The 24,151-nt window shown below is 49.4% G+C and overlaps 1 protein-coding gene across 2 annotated transcripts in view; it reads right to left on the bottom strand.

Moving 5' to 3' along the window:
• Positions 1 to 24,151, bottom strand: part of ASIC2 (acid sensing ion channel subunit 2) — a 952,118-nt gene that overhangs the window by 6,332 nt on the left and 921,635 nt on the right. For both annotated transcript variants that reach the window (XM_074343041.1, XM_074343040.1), the window contains exons 4-7: positions 6,840 to 6,990; positions 4,852 to 4,908; positions 3,588 to 3,741; positions 1,502 to 1,593 (exon numbers count right to left, since the gene is read on the bottom strand). In XM_074343041.1, coding sequence (XP_074199142.1) covers positions 1,502 to 1,593; positions 3,588 to 3,741; positions 4,852 to 4,908; positions 6,840 to 6,990 — 454 coding nt within the window. The remainder of the gene's footprint in view (positions 1 to 1,501; positions 1,594 to 3,587; positions 3,742 to 4,851; positions 4,909 to 6,839; positions 6,991 to 24,151) is intronic.

Below are 24,151 nucleotides of genomic sequence, written 5' to 3'. Positions count from 1 at the left end.
GGGAGACAAGGGCCTGATTGGGCCCTGTGGCTCAGGGTTTGAGAGTGGCACACCCTGTCCTCGCGGGAGGTACAGATGGCAGCGTGATTTGCTCAGCAGGCTGTTCTGGGTGGGAACAAGATGCTGGGAACACGCTCTCCTCTTATCTGATGCAGAGACCAGCTATCTCTCCTAACAGATTTGGAGCTCAGGCCCTCCTCCTGTGTGTGTGTGTGTGTGTGTGTGTTTGTGTGTGTGTGTGTGTGTGTGTGTGTGACTGTGAGCCTATGTGGAGGAGGGGAGGAGGGGGTGGGGAGGGAGCATCTCCTTGGTCCTCTTTAGGAAATAAAGGTGGCAGGGGTGGGGCTTTACCACCGGCGCAGGGCATGAGTCGCTCGGCACAGTCTGTTTGGCCACAACATTCCCCTAGCCTGGAGTCATGACCAACTGAGCCCAGCTGGGACCTTGCTGTGGCCCAGCCCCCAGCTTCCTGGGAGAGGCACACAGAAATCCTCAGATGGTGCACAAGGTGGGCCCTGAGTCCCTGGCATGATGTCTGTTCAGGTGCCAGAAACCACAATTTAGGGAACTTCCATGGGCTTTATCATATTTAATCGTCACGGCAAACTCACAAAGTGGGTTTTATTAGACCCATTTTACAGATGAGGGACCTGAGGCTCAGTGAGGTGAAGCCACCTGCCCACGTTCTCCCATGGTGTGCTCTCCCCTGAAACTTCCAGGGAGAAGTTCTCACCCCCACCCAGGATGCTTTCCACCCGGCTCAGTTCACAGAGTCAACCAGAGCTGTTTCCCCGTGTAGCCACAGACACCAGATCCTTCCTCAGGAGTGAGTGGGAGTCGGGGGGAGGGCCCAACGGCAGATCTTTTAACTGTCCATCCTGAGGGGTTTTGTGAGTTTTGCGCTGGGGGCTGGGGCAGGGTTGAAATTAACTCCCTACATTTGCCATGTGCCCACGGGGCCAGCGGAGCTGACATGAACCAGGGTGGGGTGGCAGTCAGGTTTGTGGGTTTCTGGGGACATGTGGCCCTTCTTTTGTGTTTGACAAGGACTCTCAGTCCAGGGGACTCCTGGCCTCAATGCAGCGACGATGCTTTCTGGATGGAGGCTCCATGGGGGGCCCTCCTGGGGTCTGCTGCCTGGGACCTCCCACAGCTCAGCCTTCTCTCCAGCCAACAGCTCTTTCTTCCTGCCACTGCCCCAGGGCTCTGACTCTAACCATGGGATCCAAGAGGGTGGTGCTGGAAAGGCCCTGAGAGACTTTCCGGCTCACCTGCCCCATTGTGTCAGTGGGGAAACTGGGGCATGAACTGGGCTTAACAGCTCCATCCTATGGAGTTCTTTCCCATCCTGGGGCAGGAGAAGTGCCAGGAAAGAGAGTAATCCATGAATTAAAAGGCTGGATTTCTCAGGAGGCTTTTCGATCCACCTGCCAGCCCGCCCATACCCCCTCCCTCCACCCGTGATGAGATGTGGAAATTTGGGCGACAGACACTGACTTACCAAGTAAGGCAGCAACTTCGTACGCCTTCTTCTGTTCAATTGTCTCATAATTGAGAGCTTCAAAAAATATATCCAGAACAAGGATGTTCTCTCTGTGGAGGGAATGTTCAGTGTCACATGATGGTTAGAGCCATCAGGATCCATGGGGACCATCTCATACCATTTTCCCACAAACAGATGGGAACACAGAGGCCCAGGGAAGTGGGAAAACTGGCCCAAAGTTAGAGCTGATTAGTGGCTGAGCGGGGCTTGAACCGGGGGTCCTGACTCCCAGCCCAGTGCTCTTCACGGGACGGGAGGCGGGTATCAGTGGTCCCCTTTGCCCCTTGTTGCTAAACCCCCTCTCTCTTTGCACCCTTTGCAGGAATCCTGCCTGGCCTCTAGGTCTCTGCACCCCCAGAGGGTCTGCCTGGGCCCTTAGGTGCAGGTGAGCTCAGCAGAGAGGCTATTCCAGAGAGGCCCCAGTTCCTACTGGGATTAATACCAAGCTTCTCCTCATGGGGGCCCGAGTCCGGCATCGCCAAGTCAGCTGCTGGAGCCAGGGAGGATTTTTCGGGGGCAAACCTCTATCTGGCTGCAGGGTTTCCTGGAGGAAGGACCTCAATTCCCTTTTGCTCTTTTGGGCAGATGTGTGAATGAGATGCTTCTGGGCAGGAGAGATCATTACTGCAGGCAGAATGTCTGCCGACAGCAGGCCTGGAACCTCCTGCAATTCCCTGTCGCCTTCAGCGTCGCTCACAAGGCCCTCAAGTGCCTCTGGTCCTCAACCCACTGAGCAAAAGCTGTCCCAGGATGCAACCTGGTGACTGTGTGGGTGGGGGTGGGGAGTGGCTGGGGAGAGAGGAGCAAACCCTCCTCTCCACGCAGAGCTCGCTCAAAGCATCCGCATCTCCTGCCTGGTTTATGGCAGCTGCCTGGGACCAGGCGCCCTCCTGCCCACCTGGCTTCCTGCTGGTCCTAGTCCTCTGGCTGTCGCCTGAAGGGCCCTTCTAAAACCGCTAATTCACATGGCATAAAATTAGCACACAGCTCCTCTGTCACTCAGCCTCCATTTAAAATGCTCCATAGCCACACGTGGCCAGGGGCCACCATGTCAGACATCACAGATCTAGAACATTTCCGGAAGGTTCTACCGGAGGGCAGTGGTCCAAGATGCATGTGAGCCTGTCACTCACCTGCTTGAAGTTCTTCCTCAGCTCCCTGTCCTCTTAGAATAAAGCCCACTCCCTGCACCCCACCCCTGCCAGCTCAGCCTCCAAGGTCCTCCAGCTTGGACACATCCACCTCCGCCAGCTGCCCCGGCAGTGCATCCTCTTGTCTGCCCCGCACTAACTCTCTTGCCCGAGCCTCTGCCTGGGACGCCCTCTTCTCCCGTGTCTTGCTTTCATTTATTCCATTAAAAGATATTTTTGAGCATCGACTCTTGTGCCAGACACTCCACAGCAGAGAACAAAATAGAAAGGTTCCTGCCCTCAAGAAGCTTTCAATCTCATGGGGCAGGCAGGTAATTTAAGGAAACACACACCTGGATATATAGAATTACACATGGTGGTGAGGGTTATAAAGGAAAACACCAGCGGGCTTTGAGAGAAACATAGCAGGAGTGGGGCCTAAGGTAGCTGTCCAAAGAGATGACATTTAAATGGAGACCTGCATAATGAGGAACCAGTTAGGTGGAGAGTGAAAGGAAAAGCATTTCCGGCAGAGGGAACAGAATGTGCAAAACCTGCCTGGAAAAAGCTCTTATACATCCTTCAAAATAAATCTCTGAAGCTTTCCTTGACGGCAATCCTATGCAAGGTGCAGCCAACCACCTCCCTTATTATCTGAATCAGCCTGTATAGCATTCACTTTTCTACTTGTCTCCCCATAAGACTGTAAGCTCCTTACTGGCAGGGGCTGCATCTTATTCACCTTTGTCTTCATATTCTGAGTGTGGAGCCCAGAACTTGGCACACAGCAGAGGCTCAATGAATGTCTGCCAGATAGAACTAACTCTTTCCCTCGGCCCTCTTCCTCGATGGCCCTCAGTTTCCTCCTGGTCCTTCCTCCCCCAGCCCCCGTTCACCACGCCCGCTTAGCTTACGAGATATATTTTTCTGATTTGTTAAATTTCTTCTCGAGGTACTTGGCTGATGTCTTGCTGGGGATCTTGACCATGGAGAGCTCTTTATTGTAGCGGGTCAGGTTGCAGGGCGTCCTGCAGAGACAGTAATTACTGTCCTTCTCTGCCAGCAGACCTGGAGGGGAGAGGGAGGCAGGGTTTAGGCAGGTGTGGGGACAGGGACCTCTGGGCCCAGAGCAGCCCGGTTCCTGCAGAGGAGAGGTGAGCTGAGAAGGAGGTGCCACTGGGTAAATGTGGGGGCGGTGGGTGGGGTGCCGTGGAGGGAAGCAGAGCTGGGCTTTTGCTGGAGGCTGATGAGGGTGTGAGCGCCCCCTCTTCCTGTGTTACTCTTGCTCCTGTGTTCCTTCTGCTTCCTTTACCGTCATGTGGCCCTTTAAAAATATTTGAAAGGACAGCACTTTTGGAGAATGGGCTCCAAGGGAGTCCACGTCCCAGGGCCCCCTTCTCTGCTCCTCACCTTCTGGGGACATCGGGACGTTCAGAGAGGCATTACTTAGCTCCAGCAAGTGCAGCTGCTGAACAAACTTACGTCCAGATGATCTCAATACCCTGCTTGTCTTGGTTATAAATAATCATGTCCCAGGTCCCGGGAGAGGCAGGCACGTGGAGTGGGTCTAGCTTTGGGGTCGCCGCTTGTCGGTGTGATCTCCCTCATGGGAAGTTTTCTCAAGGGGTGGGGGGCGGACCAGCAAGCACCCAGCGGAAGGAAGAGGAGGCAGGGGAGCCCTCCTGCCTTCCTTCTGCGCATGTGGAATGCACACCAGCCTCACCTGTCTCCCTTCCCCCACCGCCCCAGGCTCCATGGGGTATGCAAAGGCAGGACAGCAGTGGAAGGACCTCCAGCATGTGCGGGGAGGTGCCGCCAAGCTCTTTGGTGTCCATCCGGATGCCCCCCCATCCATCCTCTCTCCATCTCTGCCCCTTCCTCTGCATTCCTCAGTGCTCTCTGCTCCCGTTGAAATCCACTCCTTCCCTATTCCCACCTCTCCACCTGCTTTCTCTCCCCTGGTCCAGTTTCCAGCCCTCATCCCCTTGCCTCAATTCCCTCCCCGACCTTTCTCTCCTTTCCAGCTCCCTCTCCTGCCCTTGCATGGATGCCACCCTGTCCAGCCTCTTTCCCCTCACCCTTCCCCACGATCTCTCTCTCTCAAACCCAGAACATCTCCGAGGTCTCAACCTCAGCATCCCCACCGCCCCCTCATTCCATCTGGCCCCTGGTACTGACCTAGGGCAGGCTCTGCACACTCCTTGTGCTGCTCAGGGGTACAGAAAGGGGCGTCCCCTGCAAAGAAGAAAGACAGGGAGCGGTACTCGGGCAGCAGCCCCCCACTCCTTGGGCTGGGGGAAGGGCCGGCATCCTGGGGCCTGGGAGGGCAGCGGCTCCCCAGTGGGCAGTCAGAAGGCAGCTGTCTATCAGGGCTGCCTGCGGGTAGTAGGGGAGCAGAAGGTTGGGTTTTGATCTGCTCTGTGGCCTTGGGCAGGAAATAATAGGACCTGTTGGGCTGACTTCTCCCAGACTACACAACCAGCTCATGCAGGTGTTAGTGAGAAAGCCCTGACAGTTAGTTAAGGGGGAGAGGCAGTGGTAAGCACTTCCTAAGCCCTGGGCATGTGTCCTGCCCTTTAACCCACATGGGTAACTTTGGAAATAGGAAATACTCATGAGTGATGGAGGCTTGAGTGTCCGTCACTGCTAACAGTGATGGAGGTGGGCTTTGAACCCGGGTCAGTCTGATCCTGAGGCCAGGGCTCTTCCCACCATGCCACACTGCCATGGGTGAGTGAGGGCTGCTTTGAAAGTCTCCTCTTTGCTGTGCCCTTAACGCCACATTATAACGGAGATGCCAGTAACAGTGCCGTGGGGGGAATGATTAAAATCTCTGCTGTTGGCTTAGGGCTCAGGTTCCATGGGGGAAACCTCACTGGCTGGTGACCCAGGCTGGGCGTCAGCCTGGAAGCATGTCCCAGTGCTCAGTCCTCTCTGGTCTCTGGAGAAATCTAGAAACATTTTTTTCTTTTACCAAGTGCTAAAGTTAAAGCCCACCGCAATGTCCTTTCCTTACCCTTTCCCTAAACACCTTTCTTTAAGAAAACTGATGTTGAAGAACTGATGTTTCCTCCTTTCCAATAATAACTTAACTGATATATTTCCCTTTTTGCTCTGTCTTCTAGGAAGCTCAGAGGCAATTTTAAAGATCGATAACTCTAAATATAGATTACTAAAGGAATTACTGTTTACTAGTGAAATAATTCAGAATTTAGCTCTAAAGATGTTCATTTCAGCATTGGTTGTAACAGAAAACAACTGGTAATGAACTGCATGTCTGATATCAGGATTTAGTTAAATAAACCTAAATAAAGTATGATATAACCATGAAATAGTAGCCATTACATATAATAGCAAAGTTCTTGGCACATAGTAGGTCCTCAGTCAACAGCACTCTCAATTTCCTCTCCCCAATTGACTTTTGCAGTTGACAAAACATTTTTACATTTTAGCCTCATAACAACTAGTGATTGTGTTTTAACTATAATGGCAGTAGGAACAGAGACGTTGAGTAAGTTGTGCCAGGCCACACAGCAGTTAAGTGCAGGAATCTGAGTTAGAAGCCAAGGTCACTGACGCCAGCCTCACTCATCCTTCCTTCCACGCTGCAATACCAGTCAGCCCTCCCTCCACTCCACTTCTGTCTGTGACAAGCCGACTGCCTCTAATGATGGCGACATGCATTGTTAGTCTGACAACAGGAATGTCAGTCCACACACATTCATTGGCTGGCTGATGGACTTTTGTTTCACTTGAAAGAGTGCTAGGCATTTGGATGCAAGAAGGGAAACATCTGGACAAAAGCAATAAACATCTGGATGTTTGAGTGTGTACCACTCCAGGATGCAAAGAATTGTAAGCATCCAGATATCTGGACACTAACGTCTAGGAGGGAAGGACAGCAAACAATTAGCAAAAGTATTGAACACTGGGAGGAACGTTCTCAGAGCATCTGACCACTTCTGGACAGCAGGCTGCTGCCTTGGTCATCAGACTGGCTGTTTCCATCTGCCCTCTAAATGTCTGGGCATCAGACAACAGTCTTCTCAGAACAGCATCCCTGTGCATCCTCGTGGAGTGGGTGAGGAGCTTCCCATCAGGGTGAGAAAGGCACAGAGGGTCCCGGGCAGCCCCGGGGCCCATGGCCGCCCTCCCTGGGCACTGACCTGGCATGTGGACCATGCGGCAATTACAGTTCTCCACGATGTAGCGGGTCTCACAGTCAATCCTACAGGCGGTGATGCTGTAAACAGGAAAGAAGTCCAGTCCCATCTCCGAGGACCGGCACTCGCCCCACGGCGGGGGCAGGTATGTGAGCTGCAAGACAGGAATGGGGGTGCAGCAGTCAACCTGGAAGATTCAGCCTTGACAGACCCAATGGCTTATTCAGTCACCTATTCAATCAACAAACAAATATTGAGCTTTCACTGCAGGACAATCTAAACTCCGCTGATCTTCCATAGCTGGTTTCCCTATTTTATCTTTTCTAACTTTCCCATAAGTATTGATCTTCTCAAAGTGTCTTACATGTGCCGTGTCTCCCCACTTCTGTGATTTGTCAGCTTGCATCTCTTGGGATGACCTAAATTCTACCCTCTTGGCTTGGGACATTGGGCCCCCACACCTAGACCAGGAGGACCAAACCTGGAGGTGGGTTCAGGATGAGAAGGTGTTAGGCACCCTCAGTGTTATTTATGATCCTTGGCTCTGACTAGAGAGTCCTCCAGTGTCATGCAGTGGGCAAACTCCTTCGGGGGAAAATGTCACTCATTCTCAGAGGTCCAATGACTTAAAATGTTCTAATAACTATAGCGCATGCCTGCTGGGGATGGGAGGGCAAAGGATGAGGAAAATGAATGGTTGTTGAGCATTTACTATGTGTTAAGCCCTGAGCTAAGTCTTTTATACTTAACTTTTAAAAATTGAAGAATAAAAAAATTATAAAATGCACACATTTTCAGTATACAGTTCAACAAATTCTGAAAAATGTATATGCCTTTGTAACCACCACATAAATCAGGATTCAGGACATTTTTAATCACCCCAAAAAGTTCCTTCCAACCAGCCCCCTGCCTGCTCAGGCAAACCCCGTTATTGATTCTCTCACCCTAGGTTGGCTTGGCCTGTTTGCAAACTCAATAAAAACGAAAACTAACACTATGTATTCTTTTGTGTCTGGTTCCTTTGGCTTCATGTGATTTTTTTTTTTTGGGGGGGGTTATCAACATGGTTGCATGCATCAGTGCATTCCTTTTTATTGCTGCATAGTTTTCCAGTGTAGGAGTACACTGCAATCTGTTTATCCATTCACCCTGTGATAGGCACTGGGATTGTTTCCAGTTTTTGGTAATGATGAAAAGCCCTTATTAACATTTACAATAAGTCATCTTGTGGAGGTGTATTTTTATTTTCTCTTGAGTCAGTGGCCAGGAGTAGAGTAGCTGGTTCAAAAGGCAGGGCTCCTTACAACCCTGTAAACAGACAGTGTTGTCTCCACTGGCTGTACTGTTTTTCATTCCCACTGGTAGTGTGTGAGGTTCTTGATACTCAATGTTTTTGCCAAATCTTGAGCCATATTTTAAATTGTAGACATTCTTGTATGTGTATGGTTCTATCTCATTGCTTCTATTTGCAGTTTCCTGATGGCTAATGATGCTGAGTGCAACTTTATGTGCTTATTGGCCATTCATATATTGCCTTCCATGACATGTCTTTACCAGCCTTTTGCCTATTTAAAAGACTTGCTTATTTTTATTTTTTACGTTTATTACTGAGTTGTAGGGGTTCTCCATAGACTCTAGATACAAGTCCTTTGTCATATATATATGTAAAATATTTTCTTAATGTTTCCTGTAGTGTGTGGCTTACTTTTTCATTTTCTTAATGGTATATATTTTTCCTACTTTAAAAATCAACCTCATTAAGATATCATTTACATGTAACAAAATGCATTTATGCATTTAATGAATTTTTACAAACATAAACCCCCTTGTCACAGTCACTCTAATCAAGATACAGAACATTTCCATTAACCCCTTAAAGTCCCCTATTTACAGTCACTCCCTCCTCCCCAGCCCTCAGGCAATCATTGATCTGCTTTCTGTCCTTATACGTTAGTTTTGCCTGGTCTAGGATTTTATAGAAATAGCAGCGTACAGTGTGGACTCCTTTGCGTCTGGCTTCTTCCTCTCAGCAGAATGTTTCTGAGACTCATTCATGCTCTTGTGTGTATCAGTAGTTCACTCCTTTTTACTGCTGAATTTTACTTCGCCCTTTCTGTCTTTGTTCTCTTTATGTCTTTTTCTTGCTTCCCTGCGTTTGGCTGGAAACTCTGGTATAATGCTGGAAAACGTTCCTGATCTTAGGAAGAAAGGGCTATTTCACCATTAAAAATATTAGGCATATATTTTCCTTAGATGCCTTCATCAGGTTGAGGAAGTTCTTTCCTGTTTTTGGTTTGCTGAGAGTTTTCCTCTTCAGCAGGTACTGAATTTGGGCAAATGTGTTTTCTGTTTCTGTTGAGATGTTCTTATGATTTTTCTCCTTTATTCTGTTAATATGAATTATTTTGATTGATCTGCAGGTGCAGAACCCACCTTGCATTTCTGGGATAAGCCCCACTTGCTTATTATTTATATCCTCTTTGTGCATTGCTGTATTCAGTCTGGAGGATTTTTGCATCTACGCTCATGAAGGATCATGTATTTAATTTACTTTTCTTGTAATGCCCTTGTCAGGCTTTTATTAAGGTTATGCTACCCCCATTAAAAAAAGACTTATGAAGTGTTTCCTCGTTCTCTCTCATTTTTGAGTTTGATAGACTTCACATTCCTGTCTTAAATGTGAAGCCATCTGGACTTGGTGTTTATGTGTGTGAAGATTTAAAATTATGAATTCAATTCCATGAATAGATTTAGAAACCTTCAGATTTTCTATTTCTTCTTGTGATAGTTTTGTTAAATTGTGTTCTTTTTTCCCTCCAAAGAATTTGTCCATCTGATCTAAGTTTTTGAATTTTTTTAGCATAAAGTCATATATAATATTTTCTTACCATTTTTCAAATGTCTGTAAACTTGACAGTGATGTGTTCTCTCTCATTCCCGACATGGGTAACCTGTGTTATCTCTTGTTTTCCATATTGGTTTTGATTTCTTATTTAATTATGCTTTATTCAAACAACATACTCTCTATGATTTCGTTCTTTTGAAATTTATTAGGATTTTTTGTCATCTGGTTACATCATATGATGTATCCTGGTGAATTCTCTGTGTGCACTTGAACAGTATGTGTACCTGTAATTGTCAGCATCGTGTTTTACAAAAGGCAGTCAGGTCAGATTGTCTGATGGTGTTGCTCAAATCTATATCCTCACTGACTTTTTTGTCGACTTACTCATCAATTTCTGAGAGAGAAGTGTTGAAATCTCTAAATGTGACTATAGATTTCTCTATTTCCCCCTTTGGTTCTGTCAATTTTTTCTTTATGTATTTTTTAAACTTATAGGTAGGCACAGACACACTTGGAATCATATCTTCTTGATGAATTCATTCTATTATCATTGTGAAATAACCCTCATATCTCATGCAATATCTTGGTCTTAAAGTTTACTTTGTGTAATATAGATATACCAGCTTTCTTATGCTTATTGTTTATTTTTTCTCACTCTTCTCATTTTTTTGGTCCCCCCTTTTCTTTTTAACCTGTCATAATATTTATATATTGAAGGTACATCTCTGGCAAACAGCCTACTTGAGTGGTGCTATTTGACCCCATCTGACAACCTCTGTGTTTTAATTGGAGGATTTAATCCACTTATATTTAATGTAACCCTTGATATGGCTGAGTTGAAGTCTACTATCTTGCTGTTTGTTTGCTATTTGTTCCCATTGCTATTTCTTCCTTTATTCTACTTTTCCTAACTCCTTTTGGGTGAATCAAGTATTGCTTTAGTAGCTCATTCCATCTCCTCTATTGGCTTTTAATTTATACCTCTTTGTATTGTTATTATTTTTGCTGTTGCTGTAGGATTTACAATACGCATCCTTAACTTACCACAGCCTATCTTGAGTTAATATTATACCACCTCACATACAATTCTATTTACACCCCTTCCCATTTTTAATGCTGTCGCGGTCATATATATTACTTTCACATCCGTTACAAACTATAGCACACTGTTATCATTTTTGCCTTAAGCAGCCCATTGAATTTTAAAGAAGTCAGGAAAAGAAAGAAAACATATTTTATATTTACTCTCATATGTGCTCATATATATCATTTTCACAGTTCATCATTCTTTCCTGCAGATCTGAATTTCCATTTGCTAATCAATTCTCTTCAGGCTGAAGACATTTCTTCACTATTTCTTGTAGTGTAAGTTTACTTGTGACAAATATTCTCAGTTTTCATTCATCTGTAAGATGTGTTAGTTTTGTCTTTATTTTTGCAATATATTTTGGCTGTACAGTTGGCACTCCATATCCAAGGATGCAAAATCAGCAGATACAGAGGACTGACTCTACCATTTTAGAGAAGGGTCTTCAGTATCTGTGGATTTTGGTATTTGTGGGAACTTCTGGAACTATGCCATACTTACATGTATTACTGAACTATGCCATCACTGAGAACCCAAAGTCTCTATATGTATTTTATTAAAGACTCACAGAAATCCTTTGGGGGAGATGTTCCTATTCTCATTGTATTCATGAGGAAACTGAGAGTCAGAAAGGTTAAGTGGCCTGTCCAAGCTCACACACCTGGCGAGTGGCAGAGCCAGCATACGGACTCATGAGTTTCTAGCTCCAACCTTGTGCTTGTCTCGCTGTAGGACATTGGTGGGCGAGAGGGAGACCCACTCCAGGGATGATCTTCCAGAGTCCTTCTCTTTTGTTTTCATCTAATAGCCTCATTCATCTTCCTTGCTCGTGAAGGTTTGCATAACTCTCTCACCTTTCTTTGGAGTTTATGAGCTGACCGGGATTTTGCACAACTTTCCTGTATGGCTTTGGGATCAGTTACCACTCTCTTCTGGACCTTAGTTTCCCCATCTGTAAATAGGGAGGATTTGGGGGCAGGTTTGATAGCCTCTTGCTACAGTGGATGGGGTCCCCTATGCTGCTCAATATTGGACCCATAAACACACAAACTGGATTTGGGAAGAAGCAATGGTGACTTTTGGCAAGGCTGGGGGTCTAAAATAACGTAAAATAACATTGGGAGGGGCTCATTTCTTTTTCTTCTTCTAAAACAGGTTCCCACAGCGGGCAGATCCAGAATGTAGCTCATGAAACTCTGGGGATGGGCCATGGCTTGTTCAGGGTCAACCACTTCCCTTTTTTTTTTTTTTTAAGGCAGAAGTCACGATCCAGATACCATGGTTCCCCTGCTGCGGCGGGTTCGTCATTTGCTCCATCAGATTTTCTGACGCCTTACACGCCCCAGCAGCTGGAACATCGCCGTGTGAGCAGCATCCTCTCTTGCTTACCAATGAGTGTCTGAAAGCGGGTTGGAGTACTAGTTTATCCTGCGTTAAGCGAAGCCTCAGGAGGGCCCCGAAGCACTGTCTACAAATATCTGTAGGGCTGTCTCAGGGAAGAAGAATTAGATTTGTTTTCTGGCGTCCCAAGGGGAAGAGAGACATAAGAACAGTTGTAATAAGAGAAGTGGGGAGGAAGATCTCGTTGGCTGATGCTGCAGGCACTGTGGTCGGCACAGCACGTGTATGCCTTTATTTAATCCTAAAGAAGGACATCTTCTGGCTCAACCCTCTGACCTACTACTGTGATTCAATAACAAAACCGCAACCATTGTCTCGAGGGCGAGTTGCCATCATGAGGGGTTTTCAGGCGGAAGCCGCACAGCTACCAGGCTGGGATGGGAAGAGAGAGATTCAACTATTGCGTGTGCAGTTGGAAAGCCTAAAATCTCTTAAGCCCCTAGGTCTAATCGTAGGCCCTACATCTATTATTTTAATGAGAATTAGAGGCAATAGAACCAGCCAGACAGGACCTTGAGCCCCACTCTTTCATGGGCTCGCTGTGTGACTTCGGGTAAGCTGCAAAGAAAGCCCATTCGCCAACCCCAGGCTTTAGTCTCCCCTCTGGATTAGATGAGATAAATTAAGCGCTCAGCGGCTGGTAGGTGCTCACCGAGACTTCGTCCCCAGCTCCTTCCCCTAACAAGCGCCTTCACGGTTTTCTACTCTTTCATTCATTCAGCAAATAGCCCAGCTCCACCTTTTCGGCTCAAGTCATTCTGCGTTGGGCTTGTTACAAGGACTCCTGCCACTTCAGACATCCAAGTCCAGATAACACCAGGCAGCTGACCTAGGGGTCTGGAGCTGGGAGAGCGCTCTGGGCTGGAGACGTAAATGTAGGAGGCATTGGTGGATGATAAAGCTACGGGGTTGCGAGAGAGAAGAGAGGAGAGACGCCCAGGATTGAGCCTTTAAGTGTTTCTGCATTTACTTGACAACTGGTCCACCCTTAGCCATTTCCCCCGCCCCGATTGTACCACGGAACTGGTGGCTTTGCACTATTGCTTAAATTGATGAATTGGGCAAAGAACTCAGCAGTTTTGTGTTGGGATACCCTGGTGCTTGCCTGTTGTTACCCCACTCTCTTGAGGCGTCTCTCCACAGCCTTTTCATTTTATAGAGAGAGATTTGTGTTTGCGCCCTTCCTGCCTGGGACATCAATGCGGCTCCCCAGCCCCCGGCTTTCCCAGCCTCTCCCAGCCCACAGATCCCCAGGTGCGCCAGCAGGTGGCGTTGCCATTAGCGTAGCTGCCCAAGGCTGGTCTCTGGAGCCAGAGCCGCTCCGAGGGAGTCAGCCAGTCTCCTAGGACCTTGCCAAGCTCCCTCGGCCTTTCCCTTATGTCTGCAGCCCACACTCGGAGGCCTTGGCTGGGACGCTGGGAGGATGAAGAGGCTGGGTAGAAACATGCTCATTCTGCTCCTGGAAAGGGTAGGAGAGACCTGAGGAGAGAGGAAGGAGGAGGGAGACAAGGGGAGATGCCCACTGAGCTCACCTGGTACCCAGCTGGTTCTTCCATTACGCCAGCCCCTTGGCCTCTTGTGAGGGACTGGACACGATGCTCACCGGGACCGACCCCCTCTAGGCTCAGGGATTCCCCTGCAGGTGCCTTCCCAGGGCTGGGTCAGCGGCTTCATTCTGGCTTCCTCCTCTTCCCCACTAACCCACCTGGCCGAGATCCCGGTTCCCTGTCTGCTGGGAGCACTCATGTTAGGAGCAGGTGCTGGGCTGGAATCCTGGCCACGTGCTTAGTGGGGGACATGGAGCACGTGGCTGAGCCTCTCACGTCTCCCCTTTCTGCACGAGCATCACCCTGAGACATTAGCTACTTCAGAGGGATACTGCGAGGGGGTGTAACCCACTGCCATCCTTGGCTGCTGTCTTCCAGTCTCTGCTCTGTGTCATATGGATAGGATGTGACACTCAGCCCCTTTTTAGTGCCACAGAAAGCCATTCACCCTGGACGTTAGAACATAGGGAAGATGTTAGGGCCGGAGGAGGGTCTACACCAGAGCAAAGCTCGTTCACCTTGCCTCAGCCCAGACCTGTCCATCTTTCTCTCCGCTTTCCTTCCTTCTCTCCCTCCTCCGTTCTCTCTCCTCATGTGCTTTGTCACCCTTTCCAGGAACAGAATCAACATATTCTGAAGTAGTTGCCTCATCCTCTGATGTCTTGGCACATGGCAACATCCTTTCCCACAGAATCTCAAGGAAAGGTATTTCCCTCTCCAGGAGGAATTCTAAAGCCAAATGTTAACATGTTTTTTTTCCTGCCTTGTTCTGTAACAAGACGTAACATCTCCAAAAGCACCTGGTGAATAATAAATGCAGAATAAACTGGAGATAATTTTGGCCTATTATCTCACAGGGCTCCCCCACCCCCACCGCCCCTGTTTTGCATCAGTAACACAGAGACACACGTTGATGACCAGAAACACAGAAGCATGCCCCAATGACCGTGGTGCACACTTATTTTCTGTTACTTCTGAAATCTTTTCTCGGGGATCTCTTATCTGCCTGTGATTGACCGGGAAGCTGGCATTCAGCAGTTCTGACCACTTCTTTGTGATTGTGCCAGAAAGCAGACGTAGTGAGCATCACTGTGGGAGGAACACTGCTGGGGCTCATAGGGAGAAGGCAAGTCCTGGTGTTGGGTGCCCTCTGTGCGTTAGACTTTGTGCTGGCCCTTTAACTGAATTTTCTCATTTCATCTTCTCATCAAGCAGCAAGGTTGGTATTGTTCCCCCCATTTGACAGATGAGAAAACTGAGGCTCAGACAGGTTATGTCCATTTCCCTGGGTCACAAGTTACATTGACTCCAGGTCTTTCAGACTCCAAAATCCCTACTCTGTACAGTGACTTACAAACTTTTAACAGCCATAAAACGTTCCCTCCCTTCAAATCAAAATATGACATCAACAGCAAAATAATAAACCAGCAAAGGAGAGCTGTTGCAGGCACAGGTGGGGGAGGGGAGCCTGGAGTTCATGCTCAGTCTTCTGGCCCCTGCGTTGACCCCCCCAAGCATCTCTCAGGAACGCCAAGGCTTACGGTGCAGAGTTTGGGCACCCACACGGTGTTCCTACGATTTACGTGGTTCCTTGGGCAGGAACCGTAACCCCTCTGAGCCCCACTCACCTGCCCCCTAAAGCAGGGGAGCTGGGCCAGAGCTGCTAAACGCCTCCCGGATCTGCCAAGTTTTAAGTCCATGTGTCTCACTTAACACAGTCCAGGATAGGGTGGGAAGAGAGTGGGCTGCTCGCGGACGGTTGGTCTGGTCTGAATATTTGCCTCAGAACGTGTTGTCTTCCCTTTGGGTGTTTGGCAAAACTGATCAAGAGGGGGCCAGAGTGGCCCTGGCTCGGAGCCAGCAGGAAGCCTTCACTCTGGGAAAAACTGCCTGAGGGTGAAGGAAGAACAAATTTCCTTGGTGAGCTGTTTTCCGAGAACGTAGTCAGAAGGGGTGTTCAGCCTGCTCAGCGAGGCTCCCATGGACAAAGGAGTGCTCAGCCAGCGGGGGCTGGCCTCTGGGGGTGCAGGCAGCAGGAGTGGGGGTAGAGTCTGGGCTGTTGCCAAAGCCTCAGAAGGGCTTCTTTTAGCCCAGCCAGCCCAGCGGTCCAGCTCAGTTGAACAGACACTTCATTAGCTCCTGTGATGTGCCAGGTACTGGGCTGGGCACTGGGGCTAGAGAGGTGAGTAGAACGGGGTACCTGCTCTCCAGGGGCTCCTGTTTGCCAGAGCCCCCTCCTGCCACCACCCAGATCCCCCAGGGGCCCATTCTCTTCCTCCTCCCCCAGCCCGCACAGCTGGAGGGAAGTGGGAAGAATATGGCGCCACGGCTGCCAGGCTGTGTGGCCTCAGCTAAGTTACCTAACTACTCTGGGCCTCAGCTTCTTTATCTGCACAACAGAGCTCAGGATCTGCAGCTCACAGGGCTTCCCTGAGGGTCAAATGAGACAACAGGTGGGAAGAGCCTCTCGCAGTGTTTCCATGTGTTCCTTGAGTCTTAGGTTTGGGAAGTGCTTATGAAAATCCTTCATCCAAGGTGACAGTCTAGTGGCTGGTCCTACATGCCTGTCTTATTGGCATCCCCGTCTCCAGCCATACTCATATCTCTTCCTGCCACTGGATCTCAGGCCTCTAGTACAGGGGTCTGGCACATAGTAGGAGCTTAATACTTCTTGAATGAATGAATGAATGGATTACACCATCTTGCTTTCTCCCAGCCCCAGCACAGAGGATGAGGGCAGGGGGGCTGCCCTCTCCAAGTCCAGCAGGAGCAGAAGGTCCTCCATGTTGGTCCCCATGGGGTCTGCTCTGACGTGGGCTCAGCACCCAATCACATCTGAGTCCTGGACTAGCTGATGGCAGGTTTTCCTGTGGGACCTTGAGCGTGCCACTCTGCCTCTCTGGGCTTCTCTGTCCCATCTGTAAGGGGCTGGGCCCTAAGGGTACGGTGCTCTGAGAGACCCCAGGTTCTAGGATCGGTGACCTTGTGAGGTCCCCCTGTCTTCGCTGTGCTCTCCCCCTCATTTTCCCACCTTCCACTCCAAGTGCAAACTTCCCCTTGCCCATCCAGATGGAGGGGAATTCCGAGCCTGCTTTCTGAGCCATAATTTTTGGTTTGATGTTTTTATCGCATCCCGCTGAGTGATTTAAGCATGTTCACAGATGATTATATTGGGCTCCTTTTAAACAATACTAAAGAAAAACACTAAAGTCAAATCTACCAATCAGTCGGTAACAGAGGCAGCAGCGGGGTCTCAGGGGAAACGTGTCCTGGCAGGCAGCGCTGAAGCCGTGAGGCACCCCCACTCCCGTCCCTGCGGCTTCAGTGAGCGTTCAGCCCCCAAGGTCAAAGCAGGAGAGGTGGTGTCAGGAAGAAGCAAAAGTCGTTGCAAAGAGCAGTCGTAAGCCCTCCCCGTTGGAGGCTCCCTGGTAGGTGCTTGTAAGAACAGTGTCTCTTTCAGTCCTCAGGATGACCCTTTGCAAGTAAGAGCTACTTGCCCCAGAGACTGACTGTAGACTAATTGATGGTATAGACATGGCTGCTATTTCTCGAAATCTTGCTAAGCACTTTACTTGGACTGGCTCCTCAAATCCTTAAAACAACCCTATGTGGCTGGTACCTTTATGATCTCCATTGTATATCCCGGGACACTGGAGCGTGGAAGGACCATGGTCATGGATAGTGGGAGGCAGAGCTAAAATTAGAACCCAGCCGTCCATGTGTTTATCAACTACTGCCCTTGCCTTGCCTAAGGAAAGGATATTCCCCGGTGGGTGGGGTCTACAGGAAGCAGAGACAATTCCTGGGTGGGTGGATGGAGGCTGGGGTGGAGATCTGGGGCTGGGAACATGTGTTCTTCAGACCCCGACTTGGGAAATATTGCACAGAGTCATTGAACAGTGTAGTCTTCACAACAACTTCGCCAGTTAGATATTATCATCCCTGCTCTACAGACGGGCAAACTCCAGTAACTTGCCCAATACCGCACAGCTAAGAAGTGGCAGAGGCCGGATTTGAACTGAGGTCTGTCCTATTGCAAGGCTCCTGAAGAGGGGGGTTCAGAAGATGTCCTAATCCCTGCTCTGCTGTTACCCCGCTGTCCTCTCTAGGGGACTTGGCTTCTTCTCCTGCAGCCTCTGGTTTCAGAGTAGACAGCCTCCAGCTGTAATATAGTACAGGGAGTGATCTATGAGGCAGACCAGGTGACTGCACCCCTTTCCCCATGCTGGGCACATGGCAGACATCACCAATCAATCACAGATGGGGAGTTAGCACTTATCTAAACACTGCCCTTTCATTGATATCAGAACAGAGAGGAAGTGTATTTTGGAAAGCTTCATCTGTAGAAACCATCAAACTACACATTGTTAAATAATAGATAAGACTTATTCTGTACTATATAAAATGCAGAATGTGACTTCCCTGCGAGAACGGTAACCACAGCCTGCCTTTTTGTAGTCATATCCCTGATTGGTGTTTGGACCATTTGGACCACAGGAAGATTCACCCAGTCAGAATTCAACAGCACCCTGTTCCTGCACTGGGGTCACACACAGAGTCGTTTGTTGCACTGGCTGGAAGCTAAGTCGTACTAGTGAGACAGGAAGGGGGCAGGGCAGCACCATTCAAGGAATGCTACAGCAATTAACATCAAAAGGGTGTAAGATTCAACCCCAGTAGGCCTTGAGGCTCAGGATGATGGGAGATTTAACTTCTAGTAGACCTTGAGCTTCATTATATGCTAATTGTAATATATTAGCATGGTGAGTAACAGGCCTACAGGTGCCATGGCCGTCCCAAGGCTGGCCACAAACGGTCAAAGAACCGGAAATGGCCACCCCCTTCCTGGGAATCCCAGCCCCTTTCCCAGGCTAGTTAGACTGGTCCTTCCACTTATTTGCATGTGAAGATACCAAAGCCCATAAAAATGGGCAACCTTGCCCCTCATGGCCACTCTCTCTCTGTTTGTTCTGAGAAAGCCCACACTCTGTCTGTGGAGTGTGTACCTACTTTTAATCTGAGCACCCAACCCCCACACTTCGTGGCCTTTCTCCTGCCTTTCAACGTGTCTCTCTGAATAAATCTAGCTTTACTCAACTGTGGCTCACTCTTGAATTTTTTCCTGCTCGAAGCCAAGGACCGACACTTGGCGGGGCACGTCCCAGGGGCTCCACCGAAGCCTGGGACGTGGCCCTCCTCACGCCCCACGTCCGTTTTTTTCCTGCATGACTAGTAGCTGATGCAGCACTTTAGCAAGCAACAAAAATCACTTTAAAAAGTGAATTACCCATGGTTTGTGACTAATAATAAAATAATGAGGTTATATCCATTGCAGAAATGTCTAAATGGGAGAGAACGTGACAAGAGCAAAAAATGTGAATTGTTTATTCAAAAAAGCAAGAGGATTTCTTTTTTTTAAGACTGTAACTTGGCTCATCTTAACACGACACTGGGCCTTCCTGGCTCTAGATATGCCTCTGAAGCTCTACAAGAATCCTTCTCGCTTTGGTGTCATGGGACAGACAGCCACTGCAGGTTTACTTTTATCCATACATCTACCCATCCATCCATCCATCCATCCATCCATTTATCCACCATCCATCCATTCCTCCCTCCATCCACCTACCCACCCCCAGTCATCCATCCACCCTCCATTCATCTATTCATCCATCCATTCATCCATTCATCCACCTATCTATCTATCAACCTACCCTGCATCCATCCATCCATCCATCCACTTATCCAGCCATCCATCTACCTTCCATTCTTCCATCCATCCCTCCATCCATCCATTCACCTCCCCACTCATCCCCTTCCAAGTGTGCAATGAACATCTGTTTAGCATCAAATCTGTTCTAGGATGACTGCTAGGAACTGAGGCTACGAAGATGAGTAAGTTGTGGTTCCTGTTGACCAGGGGGCTTATCGTCTAGGAAGAACAGACATGCACACAACAAAGCAAGTGCTGTAATGGGGTAACAATGTTCAGGAGTCGTGGAGACACTGAGGAGAGCACAGCCAGACCAACTCAGAGTGGGGAGAATCAAAAAAATTCTTTCTGGAGGGGGTGGTCCCGTTTGAACTGAGTCTAGAAAGGCTATGCTGTTGATTAGACAGATCTGGAGTGGGAAGGGTGTTCTGGGTCCAGGGAACTGCCCCAGCAAAGGCATAGAAATAAAAATAGGCTAGGCCTGGAGGGGGAGGAGCCTCAGGCAGTGCGACAAGGTAGGCATATGGGTGAGTGTGGGGCTGGTGTGCCTCGCTCAGTGCCTTGGGAATAGCCCCGGGTGACTGAAAAATTCTCCACGATTGTTATGGTGACTCCTGCACGTGCAGAGAATATACATCACTGGTAGGTACCAGCCCCTGCAAAATTCACGGCCTCCCTCCACTCCCCAGTGTAACAGCTGCCTCGGCAGAAGAGCATTTTCAGTGTGGCTGTGCATGCTGACACACCATTATAATCACATCTTCATCCGGACACAATTTCTTGGGCAAGGGCTGTCGGTGCCGGCAGCGTGCTCTCAGCAAATTGCCTTGGTGGGTGATTTGTTGGTTGAAACAGGGAGAGGGGAAGGGATTCAGGGATGCAGGCATGCAGGCAGGGAGGTGGTCTCACCCAGAGGAAGGATCTGGGAGGCACACAGCCTGGCCTGGCTCCTTCCTCCTGGGCTGACCTGGGACAGGCACTTCCCACCATAGAGCCTTGGTCTTCATCCCTCCAACCCCGGGCCGGCTTTTGCCTTAAGTGTCCTTTGTCTTTTCCTACCCTGGACCCTGGCAGGTTCTCCCCCGGACTTCAGTGCTGCTGGGGTCCTCATGACATCGTCCTAGGGAGTCCTGACTCCTGAGCCCCTTTCTCTGACCCACACTCTCAGCTCCGTAACCTGGAAAGTGGCCATTTGGGTTCCAGACTGCATCTCCGCCCTGCATTTTCTTCCCTTAACTTCCATCTTCAAGCATCATCAAGTGAAGAAGAGGCCAGCAGGACTGACCTCTCTGTCTGTGGACCATCTCAGAGCGGCGGTGTACAGCTGTGCAGGGTGTGTACTGCACAATAGCAGGGGATTCATATGGACTAAGGTGTGGATGCCGCCTCTAGAGAGGGCACCGGGCAGCCCTGAGCAGTCTGTCTGCCTCTACTGTGGTCATGCCTGGAGCTTCACTCTGCTCTTGGGCCAGCCATCTAGCTCCGACCCCCACCATCCCATTGCTTCTCCTTAAAATCACTGCCTTTCTGTCCCAGTGGAGGCATTCCCATTTGAGTGGGCGGGGCAGGGGGTTGGGGTGTGTTTGTAGGGGCACAGAATGGCTTCTGTTCACCATCTCTATTGGAATAGGGGCCCTTTATGACCCGGCTGTTTTTCAATGGGTATATCTGAAACAGAAGTTGGGCCCAGGTTGAAATATTCACTGAGTGGGTGAATGGGAAAACCTTGTTACAGTTTTGGCTTTTAGCTCCATTCAAAATCCGCTTTCCACACATCTGGGTAGAGGTAGATACTGGGGGCAGTATCCATGGTCTCGGGGTGGTGGCTTCTGCCCAGGCTGGGAGAGTGAGCCAGAGGGTGCAGAGTGTGAAGTGGGCTGAACGCAACGCAAGCTCTGCCCCCCCTGCAGCCTCCGGCCCTCACCTGGGGCCACCTGCCCATCCACCCCTCCCCACCCCCACCGAAGCCCTCCACATGCCCTAGCACAGATTCTGAGCTGGCTGGGAGGGTGTTCAGATGACCCAGCCCCAGGCTGCAAGTCCTGGCCCTGAATAAGGAGGGATGGGATGTCTGTTGAGTCCCCCCTGCACTGACCACGTGTGCGGCTTCCGTTAATCCTCAGATAACTGTGGAGGTAGGGGCCGCCGGCACAGAAACACCTTCTTGCCCCGGGCTGCCCAGGAGGCCTCTGAAGGCCTAGCAAGGGTGTCAGAACCAGTCACTACTGTCTTCTCCCTCTGGGACCCCTTCGCTGCAGCCCTGAAGGCTTGCGTTCAGGAGCCTGCCTGAATTCCCTCCCTGGGCCCTGACCCTGCAGGATGAAGGCTCCGTGGCATCTCTCCCAGCCTGAGACGGTCCAGCGGGGAGGCTCTGTGCGCACAGAGCAGTTGTCATAAAATTCATCTTTTATTACCCCTTTCCTGTAGCTTTCCAGTGCCCAGGGAGGGGTGGGGGATGGTGGACGTTTGCAGGCATCAAACTTGTGTGGATTCTGGAAGGATGAGACCTGGAATCGGAAGTTTATGCCCACGAGCCGCTTAACTCTCAGTGGTGAGGCTGGGTTCTCGGGTCTGAGCTTTCGGGCTCAGCTCTACACCAACTGGACCCATATTTAATTGAATCTTATGTAATTTTTCAAAGAGGGCTACCTGCTTTGTCTCTAGGTGGTTTGTAACATCACACCGTGTTCCATAAACCCCCAAATAAATTAATATTTGTAGGCGGCTTATCATAACCGTGAAAGCCCGTCGGTCACTCCCTATCAGTCCTCCAAACTGTGACATCCTGGCCACTATCTCTAGAAATGCCACCATTGTCTGCACGCTGGTCCACATTTTTGACACAGAGTACTTTACAACCTTAAAAAAATACCTTCCTTTCCAGCAAATGATTTCCATTTTGTACGGCCAAGCGGGTGGTCTGCTATGACTTCCAGGCATAGTTACAGTCTACGGGGTGCATCCAGGAGACCATTTGAAGGGGAACTGGGAGAGGCATTACCCTTTCATAGACATAATCTTAAATGCCTTGACTATTAGGAAGGACTACATGGGGGACAGCAATACCCCGCCCGCCCCAGGAGTTCAAGATCATTTGTACGTGTTAGGGGCTGGCTCCTGGCTGGGCCCTGAGAAAGACATTCACTCTCACCTTCTGAGTGCGGGGAATGGGAGGGGGGCGACAGAATCAGGGTCCACACAGGACACCACGTGGGCTCCTGGAGAAAGGTCGCTTGGGAATTACAGAGGCATCACAGTATCGCATGATGTCGTGAAAGGAGAGTAGATTTTGGAACTGGGCAGGTCTGGATTCCAGTTCTCAGCTGTTCCTTCATCTTAAAAACGGGGACACCAGTACCACCCCAGACGTGTGCGTGGAGATGGAAGGAGATGGTCTAGCAGAGTGTTGGCACTGGGACAGCATGAGGACTTAGTCAACACTCAGGGGCAGCACTGTGGGCTCTGGACTCAGGCAGGCCTGGCTTTGGGTCCTAGCTCCGTCCCTTGTTGGCTCAGTTTCTCTAACTGTAAATTGGGAGGAACAGTACATAGCTCACTGTCACGAAAATGTAGGTTATTATTGAAATACATGTTTTCCCACATCCTAACATCTCTGTAACACCTTCTCCATCTGCAGTAGTGTTTTTCTTTCTCACTGGCACATAGAATTATATTGACCCCCTACAGTAGTCATTGTCTTAGATTTGATGGAATATTATAAATAAGCTCACGACGCAAAGGGTCCAGCCTAATGCCTGGCACAGAGCAGGTGCTCAGTAAACAGCAGCTGTTGTTATGGCTTCCAGTGCGACCCCGGGCAAGCTTTAAAACATCTTTGCACCTCAGTTTCCTCATCTGCACAATGGGACTAATGATCTCTACTTCCCAGGGTTTGAGGGAGGATTAAATGAGGAAGCACAGAGACTGAGGCACCCATCACAGCATCTGGCACATAAAAGGAGCTCCAGATGTGTCCCCCCCCACCCCCAGCCTGGGACTGTACCCAGGGGAAACCTCCCCTCTGTGGAGTTTGGGCACAGGTGGGATGGAGAAAGGCCAGAATTCCTGACGCCTGAGCTCTGCGGATCTGCCGGACAATGGCTCCTGCTTACTGCTGCCCCCAGTGGTACCAAGGCTCAGGGCAAGGCTGCTTAAATCAGACGGGAAGGTTCGGGAAGAAGATGGCGGCAGACAACCGTGTTCACGTGAAGACCTAGACTGAAGATGTGAAGCCCAAGCTGGGATGGCGACAAAGATGTCAATGACCCACTAAGACCTCTGCGGACGTCCTTTTTATACTGAACCTGGCTGCTAGGAAAATGCCGCAGATCACAGATCTAAACCAATAGCCACTCCTGGGTCCCCAGCCGCCTCCCAGCTGAATGCAACTTGGTGCTGGAGACATGCAGTCAGAAAGGGCAGGCTTTGGCTGGCAACAAGGATTGGCAACATCCCTTCTCCTGTGTTCCTGAGAGACCACAGTTGAGACTGGGGTGGATCAGACCTAGTATCAAATTCTGACTCTGGATGACCATGGGTGCATGACACCCTCTCTGCAGGTCTGTGCCCTTATCTGCAAAGTTAATGTGTGCATAGGTGCCCATAAAGAGAGTCACGGATAGACTAGACTGGGATTTCAAAATTGTAGAATAGGTAAACAAGATTATACTGTATAGCACAGGGAAATATACACAAAATGTTACGATAACTCACAGAGAAAAAAAT

The sequence above is a fragment of the Camelus bactrianus genome, chromosome 16 (genome assembly GCF_048773025.1).
Source record: "Camelus bactrianus isolate YW-2024 breed Bactrian camel chromosome 16, ASM4877302v1, whole genome shotgun sequence".
Lineage (NCBI taxonomy): Eukaryota > Metazoa > Chordata > Mammalia > Artiodactyla > Camelidae > Camelus > Camelus bactrianus.
Note: the sequence above shows the minus strand (reverse complement) of the source record. Positions and strands in the feature narration are given on the sequence as shown.